This window comes from Manacus vitellinus, unplaced genomic scaffold, assembly GCF_001715985.3.
Source record: "Manacus vitellinus isolate BGI_N305 unplaced genomic scaffold, ASM171598v3 scaffold_42_pilon, whole genome shotgun sequence".
In the NCBI taxonomy this organism is placed as follows: domain Eukaryota; kingdom Metazoa; phylum Chordata; class Aves; order Passeriformes; family Pipridae; genus Manacus; species Manacus vitellinus.
Genome location: NW_021940553.1, coordinates 1,679,109 through 1,698,843, shown reverse-complemented (window position 1 = coordinate 1,698,843; position 19,735 = coordinate 1,679,109). Strand labels below are relative to the sequence as shown.

The 19,735-nt window shown below is 40.8% G+C and overlaps 1 protein-coding gene across 1 annotated transcript in view; it reads right to left on the bottom strand.

Annotated features, from left to right (window-relative positions):
• Positions 1-322: 322 nt before the first annotated feature.
• Positions 323-19,735, bottom strand: part of ST8SIA5 (ST8 alpha-N-acetyl-neuraminide alpha-2,8-sialyltransferase 5) — a 66,412-nt gene continuing 46,999 nt past the window's right edge. The window contains exons 4-9 of the mRNA XM_008928625.2: positions 18,499-18,591; positions 16,185-16,271; positions 12,871-13,015; positions 10,481-10,593; positions 6,996-7,088; positions 323-5,964 (exon numbers count right to left, since the gene is read on the bottom strand). Of these exons, the coding sequence (XP_008926873.2) occupies positions 5,502-5,964; positions 6,996-7,088; positions 10,481-10,593; positions 12,871-13,015; positions 16,185-16,271; positions 18,499-18,591 (994 nt within the window). The 3' untranslated portion in view covers positions 323-5,501. The remainder of the gene's footprint in view (positions 5,965-6,995; positions 7,089-10,480; positions 10,594-12,870; positions 13,016-16,184; positions 16,272-18,498; positions 18,592-19,735) is intronic.

Below are 19,735 nucleotides of genomic sequence, written 5' to 3'. Positions count from 1 at the left end.
CTGCTTTACATGCTAACACATTTTACAGTGATTAGTACAGTTAAAAACATACATCAACTTACCCAAAGATCAAACACTGAGAACATTTATGGCTTCTAAATAGAAAGTCAAGCGTATTTACATCTTTCAATCCTTGAAGTGCTGAGGCAGATTTGTCTTTCTTTAAGCTTCCCACTGTGTCCCAATCCCTCATTTCTCATGTTTGTTGTATGCTCAGGGCTTTGGGGAGCATTGGAGGTGCTGACACCCTGGGATCCAGCAGGCTCCCTCACCCTAACCCCTGGCAAACATCAGGATTTCCCTTAAGTTCATTTAAAAAAAAAGCACTTTAGTAAAATTCTCAATTGAATACAATTTTTTTTGTTTGTTTTGAATTCCATGCGGACAACACAGGGATGCCCAGCAGCCTCACCCACATTAGACAGGATGATAATAAGACATAAAATGATAATAATCTCTGAGGGTTTTTGGGGAGAAGCAGGTTATTGGCTTGACCTACAAACATTGAAGACCTGATTTCTCTTTCTACTGAAGCCAAATGCAAATGTTGTGCTGGCTTCAAAGGGAACAGGCTGCATCCTGCCTTGAACACATTCATATCACTGATGAATTCCATGCTGGTATTTTAAAGCAAGCAGAAAAAAACCCTATTTTCTTGAGGCCTGTGATTCTCATACATACAGTAGGGTACAGAGGACCCATGTGTAATTTCATACAGCAATTTACACTACCACGATGAAGTGCTTTGCATAGATGAGCTTGAAAAGATGACTTGATAAAATCTGGAAGGGAGAGTGACAGTCACAACACTTCTGCTTCCAGATGAGCTTGTTCTTTATGCGCATTAAAAACATGGTATTGCTACTGCACCGTATCTAAAAGATATTAAAAAAAAATGTATCTGAAGTCAAGTGAGTAAGAAACAAGAGGCTGCTCTTTCTACCCGTGGTTAGGGCCTGTTTCTGGAGTACATCAAAATTTCCACACACTTCTCTGGATTTCAGAAAAGGCCCTACACATAAATACTGACCTCTTTATTCCTAAAAACCTCAGCTCACTCCAGAATTTCCCAGGGAGCTTGGCCCTTCAGGGATTGCAGAATTTTACTCTTCTTCACATGCTCGTGAAAGCACACTCAAATGCCCATTTCAGAGCTCTCCACGTTCGCCACCCAAGTGGACAAGTGGACAATCCTCAGAGGATCAAGAAGGGCAGATTCCCTACCGTGCCACGTCTCAGTGTTTATCCACCTCTGTTTCCCTCACACACAAAACCAGAGACTGCTCCTTGCTGCCAGGGAGAGCTGAGCATGGGCAGTCCACCCACACAGCTGCGTCACTACCAGTGTTTTTGCCTTCAAGGTCTGAGCAACATATCTACTGATTCACCAAGCCCCCACAGAGTGGACTATTCTTAGAGCTGATTTCCTTCCGTTTCCTACATCTGACCATCTTGAGTGAACATCACCATTAATTTATCATCAGTCAAGCCTGCATGGGGGCAGATTTTTGGGGGACTGGAGAAGCTACCCCTGATTGCTGCAAGCTGTGAAGCTTCATCTATCATCTCTGCCATGGTATTCCACATTCCATGTTATTCAGAGCACTAAAGGCTCTGGACCAGAGTTGTGCTTGCAATCTCCTATATTCCCTTCACATTGCTTTTCCCGCTGACCACAGACCTACTCCCCATGGTGTCTCTCCTCCCCAAGATCCCAGCAGGAGGAGCTGCCATGGCGTGGCTCTCCCTTTGCAATTCATGAGCTGGCTTTGACAACCCTGTTGCAATCACAGAAAATATACTAAAATATTATAATGGCCCTATCACCATTGAATCCATTCTGTCCAACAGCAAAGCTGGATTTCATAAATCAGAAGCAATCAGCTAAACTGTTCTGACTAAATACTTCCTTCCCTTTGATGAAAGCACTGGCAGATTCATAAGCTTCCTCTGTTGACCTGACAATAAAGTCAAAGCAATCCTAGCTATGTTTTTCCAACTGGATTTGTATTGCCAATGTGTGCAAATCTCAGGAACTTCTTATGAGATTCTTCTAAATATGAGGAGATGGGGATTAAACTGTCATATTTCCTCCCTCCCTGTCTCAGATTTTATACCCTCATCAACAGAGCTGGGATTACGGCTTGAGTTTAGGATGTGGTAGCAGACAGCTGACAGACTTTCTTCCTGGACAGATCAGACTTTTGTATGGGGGATTCCTCTGGGGCCTGAAGCCTTTTCTGTGGGAAAGCATGGCATGCTGTGCATGTCCTTCGCTTGCAGCAGACACACCTGACAGTCACTTCTTATCACTCAGCTATCCCCTTGTCCAAAGGTTAACACTGGACATTTGGAGCTTTGACCACATGGGAGAAGGGAAAACAAAACGTCCTTAAATTCAGACAAATCATTGATGTCAAAGAATATTTTCTTATGCTCAGCACACAAAAGAATGATGGCAGAAAACAAGGAGGGTCCTTCTTTCTGCAAAAGCCCTTCTGCATATGGCATTTCTGACAAATGCCATAGTTTTGCAATCACATTTTTTAGCAACATCTGAAAAATGAATCAGAAAGTGAACATGTTGCAACATGCATTTCATCTCAAGGACTATTTTATATATATTTCTTGAATTATCTCACTGGCTTGCCAATCACTCCTTATATCTAACTATATACCTATGTACACCTTCACAGACATGTCTGGGCCTGCTTCTGCAGTCCCTACACAAATAAAATGCCCACTCATTTGAGTGGGAGCTCTTTTGAGATAAATGTGGCAAGATTGGGCCTTTGGTGCATACGCGCGAGTATCCTGCACACACTTTTTAAAATCATTAAAAAAATATAGTAGCTATAGATTTGTAAGCAATCAAAATCTAAACACAGTAAAACTGCACTTATTACAGTGAATTTACATTGCTCATTTGTATGAAGCAAACAAAGGAAAGGAAATGCCTGTGACCCTGTAATTACAGATGAACTGTAATACAAGTTTTGCTTGTCCTTTTGTCTGTCCAAAAGGATTTATGCAACCAAAAAGAGGGATTGGCACCATTTCTGTCAACACATGGGTGCTTCTCAAGTGCTTTCCCATCTTTTTTTGAAGTATCTTTTGCAAAGTGTCAGACTCCTTTCCGTTGATTTTGTTCACTTCGATCACCACAGTAAAGAAAAAATCCCTTACTAGGGAAGGTAACCTTAGCAGAGCAGCAGCAGCAAAGCAATCCTGAAGCCACTACCAGTCCCAAACTCAGGCAGGATAAGGAGTAAGGGCTCTAGGTGCCAGCTTCAGTGTCATTACTGTTGTCATAAAGCTTTAATGCACAGCAAGACGGCCAACCCGCAGGGTGTCATTGCTCTCTAAATAGCACTTTCATTACAGCACTTCATTGTCAAAGCCCTTTGCACACAAATTCACAAAACACAGCGAAGACAACGATCTCTTTTGCATATGAAACCAAGGAAACCGTTTCACCCACAGGTTCATTAGTGCGCTGCCTACTTCACAGGTAGACCACAGAGGGGGTGTTCACTAACACACAGTGTTACTCTAAGATCGAAACCACGACAACACAAACGTATAAAGCTTAAGCACTGGTCCTTCACCCGCCCCTGGCTGGTGTTTCTCAAGTGAGTTCTGACACCTTTTTCAAGGATATGCGTTACTTTTAAGGTAATCAGACCTCTGGAGTGCAGTGTAAAGTTTGAGTAAATACACCCTCACGTACCATCCAGGTCACTGCTGACCAGTAGGGACTTTTGAAATGGTGACCATCAGCTTTCACCTCCTTTGTGATCATTTCATCTGTAGTGTGAGCAAATTTCACAACTCTAAGCATGGCACAGGTGCTTTTAAAAGAAGCTTTGTGCATTCATACATTACAATATCCAAGTCCAGATTTGGATTTAAACCCTCTCCCCCACACCAAAACAACAACAAAAAAAAATAAAGTATCCCTCATAGAGAACTTTAAACTTAAAATCCTTGATCATATATCCTGTAATCTACGTCAGACAAGACAAGGCACTGGACAACAGCCCAAGTGCTTCAGACTAAGAACTAAGACAGGGAAACTCTGTTCATTTAACTACGCCAACACATCTGAAGCAGCAATCCTTACCTTCCTGTGTGTGCAGTCACACCAGTAGGAAAGGGCAAAAACCAGCAGTGTGCTACAGCAAAATAAACTTCAGCAACCTGTAGCAGCTTTTCTGCATCAGGATTTTGCCAGTTCAACTGCAGCAGAAAAACTAAGCTTGGCATAAGTGACAGAGTTACACTGACAACATTTAAAGAATACACCAGCCCTTTTACTATCCTAGTAACATTCTCAACATACATAAATGCCATGTTAAGACATCTGACATCTTGAGATGCATAATTTTAAAATAAGCATCATAATCTAAGCCACAAAATATCTTCTCTGTGTTTTAACTTCATTTCCTGACATTACTTATTATAGATACCTGAAAATGTTAACTCGACCTGCCCAGTGACTCAACATTCAGATACTCTTACAAAGTCTTTAATAAAAATCAATGAGGAAATGGTTTTTTTCTATCATATGCTGTGATACTTTATCCAAAAAAATCGACTTGTAAAATATAAGTATGTAATCTCCTTGCTATTCAGCCTGAGAAAACCTTGCAGGAGTGTGAAGGAGCACGTTTCCTCAACAAGGACTCCAATCTGAAGCTGAGATGGTCTCTGCAGGAGGAAGTACATACATTGCCCATGGGATAGTTAGAAGGAAAGCATCATAGACAAAGAGAAAGAAAACACGATCAAGCATAGGAGAACAGAAATATATGACACAAGAACGAAGAAGAAAGAAACTCTAAAACAATATCACAACATGATTCACACAATTACCTTTTGCTGTGAATGGGAGTTTAACATTCTGTTCTATCCTGGCTGAAAAAATTCATAAAGTGATTTCGTTTATTCCTAATACATCTATTTGCTATTTTTGAACAACACTTTGTGACAATACATAACAAAGATCTTAAGTTATATATCCCCATTAAGCTATACTGCTAAAGAGTATTTTCAAAAACCTAAATGCCAGAGAGCAGTGCTCTCAATAAAACCTGACAATGCCCCAAGGTACTCGATTCAGAAACCTATGTAAAGTCGTACAGTCTACTCTGAAATTCTCCACCACTGATTTTCCTCAAAAGTTTGGTGCTTTTCTTGATAGTGAAATGATAAATATATTAATGTGCTCTGTGTATCCCTAAATCTATTGGAAATGTGCTTCTTATCTGACTTGTTTTCCAGGGCAGTGTGTACCCTGGGGCACAGGAGTTTTTCTCCTCCTACACTACTACGGACCCAACTCTGCTTGCAGGAAAGATGCTGGTATCCTAGATCCTATGGGATGCAATGCCTTGAGGAAATTTATATCAAACAATTATTGCATAATCTCCATGTGTAATAAAACCTCCTACACCATACACAGGCATCGAGTTCCCGTTACACTTTTCCCAGTGTCCCTGTCAACTGCAGGTCCCCGTGTGAACCCGCAGGATCCCCTTGCTGTGCATGTGGAGGAAATTGAATATTTCTGAGGGCATGGCGTGAAAGCCCGGTCGGGGCTTCACGTTGTCGTAGTAGTGGTGAGTTATAAAAATCCCTGAGGGGTTCATGGGGAAGGCCCAGAAGCCGAAGAGGTGGACCTCTTCGCAGAGCTCCAGGGCAGCAGTCACCAGGATCAGCCCGGTGCTGACCCGCTTGGCCCGCACCCCTTGGCCGAGCCAGTAGCGCGAGACGTTGATGAGATACTGGGGGTGGAAGTAATAAACAGCCTGCTGGGACTCGAAGTCGTCCAGGACGTATTTGACCCGGATGGACACATCTGTGTTGCGGGTGTTGTAGAAAGCCGGCAGCAGCACGGACGCGTTCTCGTACACCTGCAGCACGTCGTAGAAGGGCTTCCTCCACTTCTCCAGCTTGTGGAATCTAGAGGGGGGAGAGGGTGTGAGGGACGGTCAGTCAACACCCAGCACAAAACCAAACCACCAGTGGGCTTTCGCCACGGTATTTCTGATGCAGAGGTAATCGAAGTGGTGTTTCGGTTGCCAGGGGGAATTTGTTTAGATCTGTAGCTGCGGCATCAGCGTGAAACTTAGGGCAAAAATTCAGGGGATGAAAAAATTCATCCTGTGCTCTCTTTTGGCTATAAATTCGTTAAACAGCGGGAAAACCTTGTAGACATTTCTGATCATGTCTCACTTCTCATTTTATTGTTAGACATATGTCATTCTTCCAAGGTGTGGAGCAGCTGGATGGTGCACTATGCAGTGCAGAGCTGTATAGAAACACCAAAGCTAGCAAACACCAAAGCTAGCAAATGTCTAAAATGTCTAACTTTAACATTTAAAAGAAATCCAACATCAAACAACTGTTTTTTTGTTGTTTGAGAAAAGAAACACATTCCCCCATAAGAAAGGAAAGCCGTGATTAGCCCCATGGCCCCAAACCTGTCAGCAAGGTGGCAATAGGTTATTAACAAATTTTAAATTGAAATCACCCAGCCAATCCTGGCCACAAAGTTTAACTGTCATTTCTTTAAAATGTATGACAGTGTCTGTTTCTTTATTTACTTGATGATCTTTAAAGTCTTTTCCAGCCTTAACAACTCTGATTCTATAATTTAAGTTGCTAAATTTAATTTAAGATTCTATAATCTAGTTGCTTCCACCCTGAATGTTTCTAAGATGTTTGCCTGGGGCTTGCAAACATGGCATAAGACTTCCAGGGAAAGGATGCCTCTGTTGTTTTAATTTTAGCTCATGACCTTTCCTTTTCTATCATCAAAGTGCAGGTTTAAGTGTTTAACACGTTTCTACAAGTTGTTACTTATTCCATATACTGAATAAATTACATGCAGAATTTAATGTATGATTCATAGCATCAGTTTAAAGTAATATTTGGGGAAAAAATTCTCCATAACAGTTAAAAGAGATGAAAATAAAAAAAGCAGAAACAACCTCTCAGTGATTATACTGGGATTGACAGTCACGACATCCGTCTTTACCCCAACATCCATGAAGTATTTTTCAGATATAGGAGGCAAATTGCATCTATAAAGGAAAGAAATCAGTAAGACAGTTAAAAAAATTCCTTGAACCTTTTCAGGACTAGAAAATAGAATTGATTTCAGCATTTCTGCCAAGCAGCAGATCTAGAAGCAGATTGAGAATTTAAAATTGCATCAGAACCTGTTGATACCCAAACTGTGCAGTAAAGTAACAAGTTCTTGAGGGCTGTATGAAGACCTCTTCCGCCAGCCTGTGAAAGATGATCCCTTTTTGCAGATGTGCCAATGCTCATTTTGCTTCCTTAATAGCAGTTTACCTATTTACTCTAGCATTTTAGGATGAGAAATGGGTTGAAGCCCCAAGGCCAATCAGCCAGTAAAATCAAAGGCTTGCTCAGCAATAGCTGTTTTCAATAATTAATAAACTATATCTATAACATCGCTTTTAACATGCTTTGGTTTATACCTAAGAGGATTTAGGGGAAATGTTCCACAAGAGACAAATCAATCCAGTCCTAATTAACCCAAAAGTATCAGCATCACTTCCTTTTGCATTTATAAGCATCTCCCAGCGAAGTGCAATAGCAGGAATTCTGACTGTACAGGTTCACCACGGGACATCAAACCTATTAGGAGCAAACTTGTGAAGATTTGCAAACCTTGATTTTGCCCAGCTTCCTTTCACCTTGGCCTTGTCCCAGATACATCATCTCACAAAATTTAGAGCATCCCTCAAGAGATGCTGAAGTTACTGAAACACACACACATGAACTATCATACAGGCTTGACTTCCACAGGAAACACAGCTGAAAAAAAAGCCTCAGAGACAAAACATGTGGCCTGACAAGTAGTTTTACACCCAGTTTAACCTAGTGTAAGGGACTGACATTTTGAAAACTTTTTGAAGTGAGCTACAGGCCTCAATAAAAGCCATCATGGTAAAGATCCCTACATCTCAAAAATAGTGCTTGATTCACAAAGTTCTCCATATTTCTGAAGATTGTGGCTGAACAGGAGAAAATTGCGAAGGTATTTAGGGTAAGAGATCCTTAGTGTTTTCACATTACCACAGTTCAGCTGTCAGGATGATTTCTCAGTCAAAGGGAGAGGGCAAGCACAAAAATCCTTCAAAATCCTTCTGAGACTCAAGAGGTTCACATCTGCCTTCCAGAGAGTCCCTCTTTATCAGGTCAAAGAATTTTTTTTAGCTATCTTTCTCAGAGGTAGTGTTATTTCCAGCACTTTTCTCTGCTAGGTCATGCAACATTCTTCTGAAGTCCTCCAGCATCCTCAGTTCCACCTAGCACTGGGCACTGTGACCATTTGAAAAAGGGTTTTCAAATAATCAGCTTCAATACTTTTAAACAGTAAATTCCCACCAGGACTAAGAATGACTGATTTTTTTGGAAGTGGTAATTCCTTATAAAAACTATAAAGTCTGCATAAACTGTATTTTTTTTTGATAACACTCCAAAAATTCACCCCAACAAAGACAGCATCTCTAAATGCACCCAGTGTTTCCTCACAGCGCTCTGCTCTGGCCAGTAGATGGAGATAGACAATAACTACTAGTAACTGCAATTCTTGTGCATATTGTATATATTCTACTGTACTACAGTTAACTGCTTTCAAAATTCATTTCATAGAACAATCTGGGTTGCACCCTGCTGGCCACAAGCTTCCTGACAAGAAAAGATTCCCCCAGGTGTCCTGAAGGTGTTGCTGAGTGTTAGTCATGCTCCTTGTGAAATATTTCAAAGAATTATTTCACTGGTGATCAAGATGATGATTCCTGATAGTTTGGTGGACTGATGCCTGGAAAGCAGGTGTGTTCAGACCCAACCCTTTACTTTAAAACTGAAGTCAGCAGATCTTGAGTTTTAAAACACTGTCACATCTTTGTGCATAATCCACATATTTTGAAGATAGATAGTGAACCAGGGGTTTCTTTTGCACTAATAGTGATGTATTTATTCATATTTCAGTTCTACCTAGACCTCTACTTAATTAATTACTATTAACAAATACAACTCAATTTCTAAGTTCTGTAATCATCTGCTCTTTTTTTTTATCAGTTTCAGTACCTTTCAAGGAAGAGTAACAGTGGTAAAAAAGGGACTTTCATTAGAAGTCCTTAAATGTAAATTATGAGATTTTTTTGATGTCCACTTTTCTGCTTCAGCTTAAAAACTTGTCATCTCCATGTGTAACATGCACTGCTCCTTTCTGATATACTGATAGCTGTGATCCAACACAACATCTACAATAACTATTTGAAGTGTATAGGGTACACGAGGCTTTTAAGAAGTAAATTATGTGAAACTTGAACTGTTCCACAGACTCTTTTTTTTTCATCAAAAACTAAGACCATAATTTTCTATAAAGTTGGAATGAGGCAAATGCAAGGGTCTGAAAACAATGAATACTGAAAGTAGGACCTGCAAAATTTTGTAACTAATGTGATGTCAAATTAAATTAAGACTGCAATGAGCCAAAACCTGACCTAATTTTTGGTGGTAGGAAGTCAGAGAAATGAATTGTTTTGTTCACAGTTATTCCAAACTGACAACAACACACCCAAGATCAGAAAATAGGCCAACAGAAATAAAGAGATTGTTCTTCTCTCCAGAACAGGTCGTGAATCTTTGAGCTAGCGGTCATATGCCATGACCCAGCCAAAGAGCTTAACAGGATTTAGAAAGGGATTAGTCATGCATATGAATAATAATAATAAAAAAATCTTTCTCATATATATTAAGGATTATAAAATTGCTGCTAGGCTCCGTTACCCAGGACCAGCAGTTGAGGGACATCCCAGTTCATGCAAAACCTGGATAACTCCACATACAGAGGGGCACACAGCAGGAAGACGCTCAACTGTCAAAGTTATTCCAGTGTGTCTGCACACCCTGGATTGATTATTGATTACTGTTATTGATAACCCCTGTTATCCAGCACCTGAGCTCTGCACCAGTTCAGAAACACAGTTCTGAGGCACATGAGCTGCTAGCTATTAACATCTGGCCAAGCAATAGAGGCTGTGCCTCTGTTTCAGATCTGCCCCAGTAAACCATGGCCAGGTTCACAGGACACTGCTCATAGGCTAATGTCCATGGAAAGATAAATCCATGGCCTGAGTGACAGGGGCCATCCTGAAAGAGGACATCAAACTTTGTCAACAAGTCAATTATTAACTCCATGTATTTAGGGAGAAATAATTCCCTAAAGCATAATTTTTAAATAAATATGGTGAGCTGTTTCGTTGGGTTTTTTTTTTTTTGAAACATGGCCTTTTGTGCCAGAAGCAGGCTTGATACAGCCAATTCAGCAAATCCCCTGTTTCCAAGTGAGAAAGAATAGCTTTGGATTGCTTTATTTGTCATTAGAACAGGCAAGAAAAGAAAAAAAAAAGAAAAATGGAGCAGTGGTGGTTACCGGAACACGAAGTCTGCACTGTCAATCTCCCGGCCACATCTGCTGTTCTTCAGAATTCCTCCATTCCCAACCACTGCACACCTCTTAAACTGGGAGCGGTGGTACGGCATGTCCTGCAACAGCACAGCAAGGAAACAGTTAAAAAGCCAAAAACCACGGAGGCAACAAGCCTCTTTTCTGCTTTTTCCTTTTTTTTTTTGGTGCACCTTGCTGCAGGTGCATTGATCATGGGATGCTGACACTGGTTCTGGGGTGCAATATTCCTATGCTGTACGTGAAAGGATGGGATTGTTTGCTGTGTGATTCAAGACATCATGGGCCACTAACCCGGATGAAAAAAAGAAAAAAAAAAAAACAAAAAGAAAGAAACAATAGCTTGCTTTCTTCCTAAATTGAATAATAGAAGGAGTACTTTTAGGCACTTGCTTTCCCTTTTTGGTTTCCACACGAGGGCATGAACCATGAATTAGTGAACCCCAGGCATTGTTTTCTGAGCTGCCTGCAAACTTCTCGCTCCTCGGGCTCTATGTCCTGCTTCTGAGAAGTCTGCACACAGAGTTCCAGAGCAGCCAGGAAAACACAAGAAGTCTGACAGCACACTACAGCCATTTGTCAGAAAACAGCCCAAATTTTAGTGCTTACTAACCCAAATTGTACTAATAGTATTAATGGTTATGAATTAACATTTGTATTACCAGCACTAGAGCCTTTGGTCAGACACTTCTTTGGACTTGTTGTAGGAGCATCCCTCGTCTTTCTGTAATCTTTGGGCAAAATTCTGCCCTCACACACAGACATGCAGCTGCTGCTGGAGCCAGAGAGAGTGAAAAATCACATCCTGGGAACAAACTGGGCTGTTAGGGTGAGAGGCCTGTGATGCAGAGCCTCGCCTCGCTACACCTTATGAATATGTAGAGATGTGCTTATATAAGCATGAGAGTGCTCGTTTTGGTACATACATATTTTATCAATAATTTCATTACTGCGAACTACAGAGGGATGCAGTGGTGGCTTGACATTTCTAGGTGATTATTCCCAGGATCTTTCCACGGCATTCATAAGCCATGAGGCAAAAGGGCATGCAATTACACCTGCCTGAGAAAAGCACCAGCTGTCTGGCAGAGAGGAAATATAGAGCTGTCTGCACTTTGTGCAGCAATCTCTTAACACAAAATGCCTCGGCAGCTCTGAAAGAGAAGTCAGAAGCCAGGTGTCTGTGCTCAGCACAAGGCTCCTGCCTTCCCAGTGTTGCTTCTGTGTTTTCAGCCCTTTATCATCTATATTTGCCACGCTGCAGCCCTGCTCTAATGCAGTGGGGTGGCTTTGGCCACACAGGTGCTGCCCTGCGAATCCCAAAGGCATTTTGGTACCTAATAAAGCCTTCAAAGCATCCTCAATCCTACCTGGATAAACACAACAGCAGCTATAGCACACTCCTAGCAAAAGTGTAGGTGTTTAGTCTTTCATGCAATCAGCTGCATAATCAGGCAGGGTTTTGCGGATAATACTCCTGGACTTAGATGTGCCTGTTTTTTGCATGTCTCCAGATGCCAAAGTGCTTTTCTGGATCCAAGCCTTTCCTCTGCTTCAGCCCCAGTCCCCCGTGTGCACATTTAGGTAACGGCACTACCCTACCTCTTAGCAGTGCTCAGAAGGCAACTGGATTAAAAGTGGTTAGACCCTGAAGGGCAAGTTCAATGGCACAAACCTAAGTACTTAACCTGAATGTTTGTCTGATTTCATTTATCCCCTCCAAATACCCCACTGTAAATTGATGAGGTGTGCCCATGATAAATCAGCAGCCACATAAGCCCATTCCTGTGCATCAGTCACTATGTGCAGTGGGCATATAACCTTGAATGGCCCTGAGGTCAAGGATTACTTGCTAAAAATGTTTTGTCTAATCCTTTTACATTTTATAATTTATAATTTATTATTTGTATTTTTAAACAATATATTTAAAAATTGTGCAGCCTGTTCACGGATAATCTGCAGATGAAAATAGGTTTAAAAATAGTCAATCCTTTTGAATATGAATTATAAAATAATCAAGAAATGTGGGTCTGCCCCAAATGGTGGATTTATTATACATGAAAATTGTACTCTGAAAAGTTCTGACCAGTGAGTGTCTCTTTATTCAGCTTTCTTAAGTCACTTCATTAGCTACTTTGCTCCTACGTCAGCAACACTCTGCAGGAAATTGTATATATTGCAGATGACCACTAAAAAAATAGGATGGTTGGCTAAAATATTGTATGAGAAAGAAACATTTTCAAAGTATAAGCAATGAATTTTGTAGAAATGTCAGTCAACTGCTAAATGCTTGGCTACAGGATAGTGTCTAATGCAGCAAGTATAGTGAAGTTGATTCTGCAAATAGGCAGAGGCACCTTTGGAAACATTTTGAAGATTTCTTGGTTGATATGGAAGATTCCACTAGTGTCCACTTCATATTTCAGTTTAGTTCCCAGGGGAGTGTTTTTCTGGGTGGTGAACAGAAAGGCAGGGGCATTGCAACACCTCGACAGAGTAGACCTGTGAAATGAAAAAGAGAGAAATAAGATTAAGGAGCTGAAGGCATGATAGAGGATTTGCAATTGCTGTTACTCCTAAAAAGGGATTTTTCAGCAAAAAGAAACCTTTTAGCTGTAGGAGGGGTAAGATGTGCTTTGCTGGATTTTCCTTCAGCAAATATTGGATTTGGTGAAATTTTCCTTGATTGAGAAAATTATGGGGGGGGAAAAAAGAGAATAAATGAGACGTGCATCTGTCTTTCCTAAGCTGTGGGAAATACATGTGGAAATTCTGCCCTGCTCCAGTATCTAAAGCTGAGCTTCTGCCCCCAGTATCCTGGGGACACCACCTTAAAGAATTAGGCCTTTCTGCTTTAGAGATCTTCCACACTTTGCAAATTATATTCTCATCACTGGGCAGGAAATGCAGGGGCTAAAGAGTTCATCTGGGGATGTGGATGTTTGGAAGGGCAGGTGCTTAAACACAGAAATACCTAAAGGCACTGTCCCACTTACCAGGCTACTGTGAGGCACAGCAAACTTTGAGTGCAAAAAAAGCTTTTAAAGGTCTTAGTTTTGTCTTTGGTCCAGCATATGTGCACCAGGAAGATGATGTGGCTCTGACAGGTGGGTGGGTGCCAGGCAAACTGGTCATGGCTGTGACTCCAAAACCTCAGACAAATGGCCAAAATTTTCTGTATCTCTGGGACAAAATCACAGGTATTCTGATGCAAACAAGAACCACATGAAATCCCAAAAATGGGAATTATGACATGAGAGAAAAAACATTCAGCTCTGAGCCCTTTACCACGTTTCTTATGAAACAAATAGGAAAAGCAGCTTTCCAAATAGGGTTCCATTTCTTAACTCCCATCTTTCCCTGAATGCTTTTCTTCTGTTACTGGTGGAACTGAAAGCCCTGACTTCAGGTCCCTCTTATTCCAGAGACAGTTTATTTCCCAGCCAATGCATTTTGTGCTTTTAATGAAAAATACACGTCATGGCAAATGCACAAACATGAAGACAAAGCCAAATGGCTCTCAAATAACCTAGATTAAATACCTTGCCTCTAGGGTGTGTGGCCTCATTATGAGCTGAAAAAATAACCCAGTCTTCTTTACGGGCTCTGTTACAAGCACCAGAAAGCAAACACAGAATTATGCAAACATTTCAGTGATGTCCAATTACTATTATGTACTTGACTCATGTGGAATGACACAATATGATGATAGATCAAGGCAGCAAATGAGACTGTATAAGTCAGTGAATAATCTCTAACAGCAAAATTACTAAATAATTACAAGCGAGTATTGAAATTAAGTTGTGATATTTGGGATGTGAAAAAAACTCTTTATTGGTTCTGCATTAAGGACTGGAAAGAGATGTTTTTCCATGATGACCAATTGGTTTTCCAGAGTCACATTCCTTAATGCAAATGTCTGATATCTGATGGAGGAAGAGACTCAATGAAATTGCTTTCCCTAGTCTTCAGATATAAACACTAGTGTGATTTTTGTGCTTCCTCTCTCCCTGCTGCTTAAGTAGCTACCATTTAACTTCTGTTGGATTCTTCCCATCTCACCAGATGGTCCAGAACTGGCAAAGTTCAAAATCCCACAGCTCAGAGCTGTTATACCTTTCAGCCTCCTACTAGCCAACCTCCAAACTCAGAGACTTTGGTCTGGATTGGAGAGGCTGCAGTTCCCCCACACACTCACACACTGAAGTCTCTGTCTCATTGCACAGAAATGAAACAGACTTTGAACACTTTCTTTGTTTTGTTTTGTTCTCATGACTACCATGATTGGTGTTCCTGGAACCAGCTCACAAGGGCTAGGTTACATCCAGGTGCCAGTGGGGGTTTCTGACGCAGCGATGCATCAATCTCCCCTCTTTTTCTCTTCTCAAAATCGATTCTCTTTTTTCTCTCCGTGCACAGGGAGGAGAGGAGTTCTTTGTTTAACATGCTGGTGTTGGTGGCCTCAGACAGACTGATGCTCCCCCTGTCCTGATGGTCTCTATATAGTCCCTTGCCATTGCTCCCACCACTGCACTGGTCCCATTCCTCTTCACACCTCAGTGTGCTCCTTGCACTCTGGGAACAATCATTACTGCTCTTACTCCAAGCTGTCTTTAAGATAATGAGCTGTAATCTTGAATGGCTCCTCTCTTCAAAACAGGCTCTGATAATTGCCCACACCAAGTAATTTCCAGAAAAAAATATAGTAAAATATCTGTAAAAATTTTATGGGTGCAGATCACATTGGAAAACCTCCTGTGTGCCTGGGACTAACAACGTTATTTTTAAAGATGTCAGTGACTAACTCAGCACATGCATTCTCACATTCTCTCATTAACTCCTGACAGCTATTTCCTGGAATCATGCAAAAGAATTTGGGATAGAGCTGGTGGCTTTATTCTAAACAACAGCTCTGAATTGTACCAGTGGCTTACAGACTTAACCAGTCTCTGAAATAACGTGTTTTGTCTAAACCTACACAAATATGGCACTTGAATATATCAATATACAGCATTCAAAAATTGTTTTGGCTTCCTTTCTACTATTTCCCTCATAAGATCAGTTTCAAAAGCTGTATCTTGAGAGGATCATGGGGGACCTTCAGCAAAGACAAATTCACAGGAAGGAAGACAGAGTTCTTCAGAAAAAAACTGAGAGGTCTTGGGAAACAGAAAAAAATATGTAGGTAGCCTGTGAATAATAGCTGAGAAGCCAATTAAAAAAAACAAAAGGACGTCATAAACAAGGTCTGACAATACCTGAAACACCACAGAAGAAGTCCAATTTTAATATTTTGTCTGCCAAATTTGCAGTATCGATAATTCTAGCCTTCCAGATCACCACAGAGTTAGGTTGATGTATTAGGTGCAGCCATTAAGGCTTGTCACCATCCTCACTTCTGCCTGAATCATACCTGTAAGTCTTTCCCCTACCAAATTCCTTGCCTTTCCTTGAAGACTCTTCCACATGACAGAAAAGCATACTTTTATCTTGCTGTTGACACTTCAAAAGTAGGAAAAAAGTCCATATTTATTCAAAAGGATGGTACCCCAAGAGCTAATGTTATAATAGTTACTCTTGTTATCCATATGAAGATTTGATCTCTCTACAGGAAGTTAAACTAAAACTGAAGTATGTTTTACTCAGTCTCACTAATGTGGACCATTCTTACTTGAATAAATTGGCTTCTGTGACATTCATCTCCCATTTGCACATCTGTAGGTTCTTCCATCTGTCGAACAATTCAGTTTGTTTCACCCTGAAAGATAAAATGAAAAGAAAAATAAAAATTCAGTTTATTAGAAGGGCTTCTTTTCCTAAAACAGCTGCAGGCAGGGTACCATGCTGTTGGCTTTTGACCAGTCAGCCTAGCTGGTACAAAATGTGTCATTTTTATTTGTTTTTCTGCTCAGACATAGCCACTCTTAGCCACATGTACACAGGTACTGATGTTTGGGAGCGATTTCTGTTCCCTGATTTGCTTTCTCAATTTCTCCAGGATAAAAAAAATGCAAAATTGACCAAGAACCACCTACTCTACCAAAATCTGCTGGGAAGCCAGTGAGGGTCTGGCAACTGGGTTTGGATGGGGGGGGGGAATTTCATCTCTCAGAAGGGCCCAGGAGGGGGTATTGGGAAAGAGGATACATTAGGCCAACTATGGCTGAGTTTCAGAGAGTTTAACTTAATCCATGAGATCCTACAGCATGGCACTGTAGGTAAACTTATTTTTTGAACTGCAAGAGCACACACGTGGGGATAGGCATCTGTGATGGTAAGAGGACATGAAAAGCTCTTTACATAAGGAACTCTCCCTCTTCTTCTCTTAATCAATGTACCTGCAGTCACGTTAGAAAATGAGACTCCTATTTCTACTAGGCTGATACAAGATGGCATATTTTTTGGTGATATCGCCTATTCCAGCCACTCCTGCATTAAAGCTCACATATAGCCTTCTGTATTTGGACAACAGAGATAAAGAAGGCCTTGCAAATATCTAGAGGGAGGGAACAACTGCATAATTTTGCTAAGAAATTTGGAAGTCTGTGATTTCTTCTAGATTGGTAAGTCTTAATTAGTTCTCTTCAGGCTTGAGGGCTTTGAATACTTGAATAAAGCAAAGAGTTTTAAGATAATTATATATTTAGAGTGAGTAGAACTTAGGATTTCCCAGGCTGTGGAAGTTACAGGAAGGAATTAGGTCATATTGTACTTTCTGTAGCCCACCAGAGCACATTAACTTGGAAATCTTCCATTACCATAAGGTCTGACTCTGGAAATGTAGCACATTAGAAGCAAGAACGTCAGTAGAGCCCAGCATAGTAAGAGAGCTTAGTGTCAAATGGCATCTACTGTAGAAGTAAGGATGGAGCAGGAGCCCACTACCTTCCCTGGGCTATTGGATAAGATGAAGAAAAATGAGCAATTCCCTGTGCCCTCTGATCAGTGTGCAAAAAAAAAAAAAAAAAAAAAAAGGCAATTCAAAACTCCCCATCTTCAGCAGAGCATTGGCAGAGGTGTGACATTCTCACCCCTTCCATTTATTTTTAAGCACTGCAAGTCAGCAAGCAGTGCAAAGTGTGTTACTCGTGTATCCTTCATCCAGTACCAAACACAGAAGGCAAGGACATAACCTACATTTTTCTGTGCACAAAGTCAGTGAGGGAGACACGTCCAAAATCGTGCAGACCTGGAGCAACAAACTGTATTTTCTGAAGCCTTGACTGCAGAATGTTGTGTCCAATAAGTTCCATTGGCAAACTCATTTCCCTCCCCCCCTCCTCAGTTCCATTGCTATGGCTTCACAGACATATCTCATTCAACTAATTTGTTTCCTGATCTACTTTCAGGACCACAAAGCACAAATTATAGGGTTTTTACTGTTGCTAGAGTAACATTTTCCTTTCTGCTGAGGTTTATGCAGTTGTGAAGCTCTCTGCAGTTTGAGGGGGTCAAAAATACATATGGTCTCGGAAAATATCTAAGTAAATTAATAGAGAAGTCTGTTGTCCACTCTGATTACTGAAGTCTGGACTCCATCTGCCACTCCACAAGTCCCCATAATATAATATTTATTATCAGGAAGAGCTGATCTTTTTGCTTCCTTTCTTAGCCCTCACTGCTGGCCACTGTCAGTGATAGACCCTTGAGCTAGAGGGACACTTGCTGTGAGTCAGTCTGGCTGTTCTTACTCTTCAATTACTGGAAATATGGTATTATAAACACTGTATTTGACTCCAAACAATAACACTGAGTCTGATCAAAATGTCTCAATGTGTGGGAAAAGCCTCCATTTTTTTCAAATGGACCTCAGGTCAAATCCAAATGCTGCTTGCACATGTAAGAGAATCTCAGGAATCCCTGCTGAGATCCCTGTTGATGGGATCTCCTGAGCCTTGCATCTTTCGATAACGTCACTAGAAGTTATCATTTTTCATATCCTGCCTGAAATGTAACCTTTTAAGCAAGCTTTGGTTCATACTTACATTGACAAAACCTTCACCTCAATGATGTCCTGCCGTAATTCCAGGCATTTGGTAGAGTTGTATTCCAAAGGCCCTTCATAAAACTCAAAATACCTGAAGAAGAACAAGGAAAGATACCATAAATAAGGTTTAGACTGGAATTCTTGTCTTGCACATCAACAAAGCTTTGCTGAATATTGTCATTTATGATTTTTGCCTAACTTGAGACTACACTGCCTGTCTCATGGGCAGGTTATTCCTTCACAGGAGACCACACATGTCATTGCTGATTGTAGAACAGTCACCCATGTCCAGTTTGTCCATCCCAACAGGAGTTCATCCGTCCTGTGGTTCCTGTGATCACCAAGAAGGACCAGCTACCTTTTCCAGCAGCCAGCACTCGGCAGCTGGAACTGATCACTTATGGAACACTGTTTCCATCTTTTGGGTGCCCGAATGTGCTAAGAGATGAAAAAAACAGTACTATAAGTGTTGTTCTTGGGTGGAAAGCAAAGTGCTAATGGTGTATCCTGTCTATGGAGACTATTCCATGGCAATTGAGCCTTTTATTAGGATTTAGTCTTTTGCTACATTTGGAGGGGAAAGGAGGCAGGGATTTTCTTCTAAAAAAAAAATTTTGAGAAGGAAAGGATTTGAATGCTCAGACACAGTACAGACAACAGTGTTATTCTTAATTAAAATATAAGCATAAATCTTTACTTTTTTGGTTAATTTTTCTACCTCAGACATTGGACTGGAGTGAAGGGGAAACAAAACACAACGTTTAGGGGCAAGAGAAAGCTCGGGCTGTCCAGGGAATTCAATGAGTCTGTATTGAAAGAGCAGACAAGATTTAGGATTTAAACCAAGCTTTGTATCAGTTTCACCACTTATCATTAGACATCTGGATTAAAACCTAATTCCTAAAGCCTGCACATTCCCATGCAGCAGTTAAGGGGACAACTAAGAAACAAGAGAAGATGACCAGGAGAAAAAGGTATTATGAACAAGGCTAGAGCAAGTTCATGGATCCTTGAAAATCTTGGAATTCGTGAGTCCCTAACTATCCCAAACTATCTTCTGAATTTTCAATAGGAAATAAAAACACAATGTTCTTGGGAGAGCATTATTTAAGCCACAATCGGAAATGCAATGTTTTGTGTCATTGTAAAATAACATCAAAATTTGTGTTTGACCCAAACATATGTGCTCAGTTCTGCATCCTTGAGTAGGAAAGCCTTGTTAGTTTCCTCAGTAG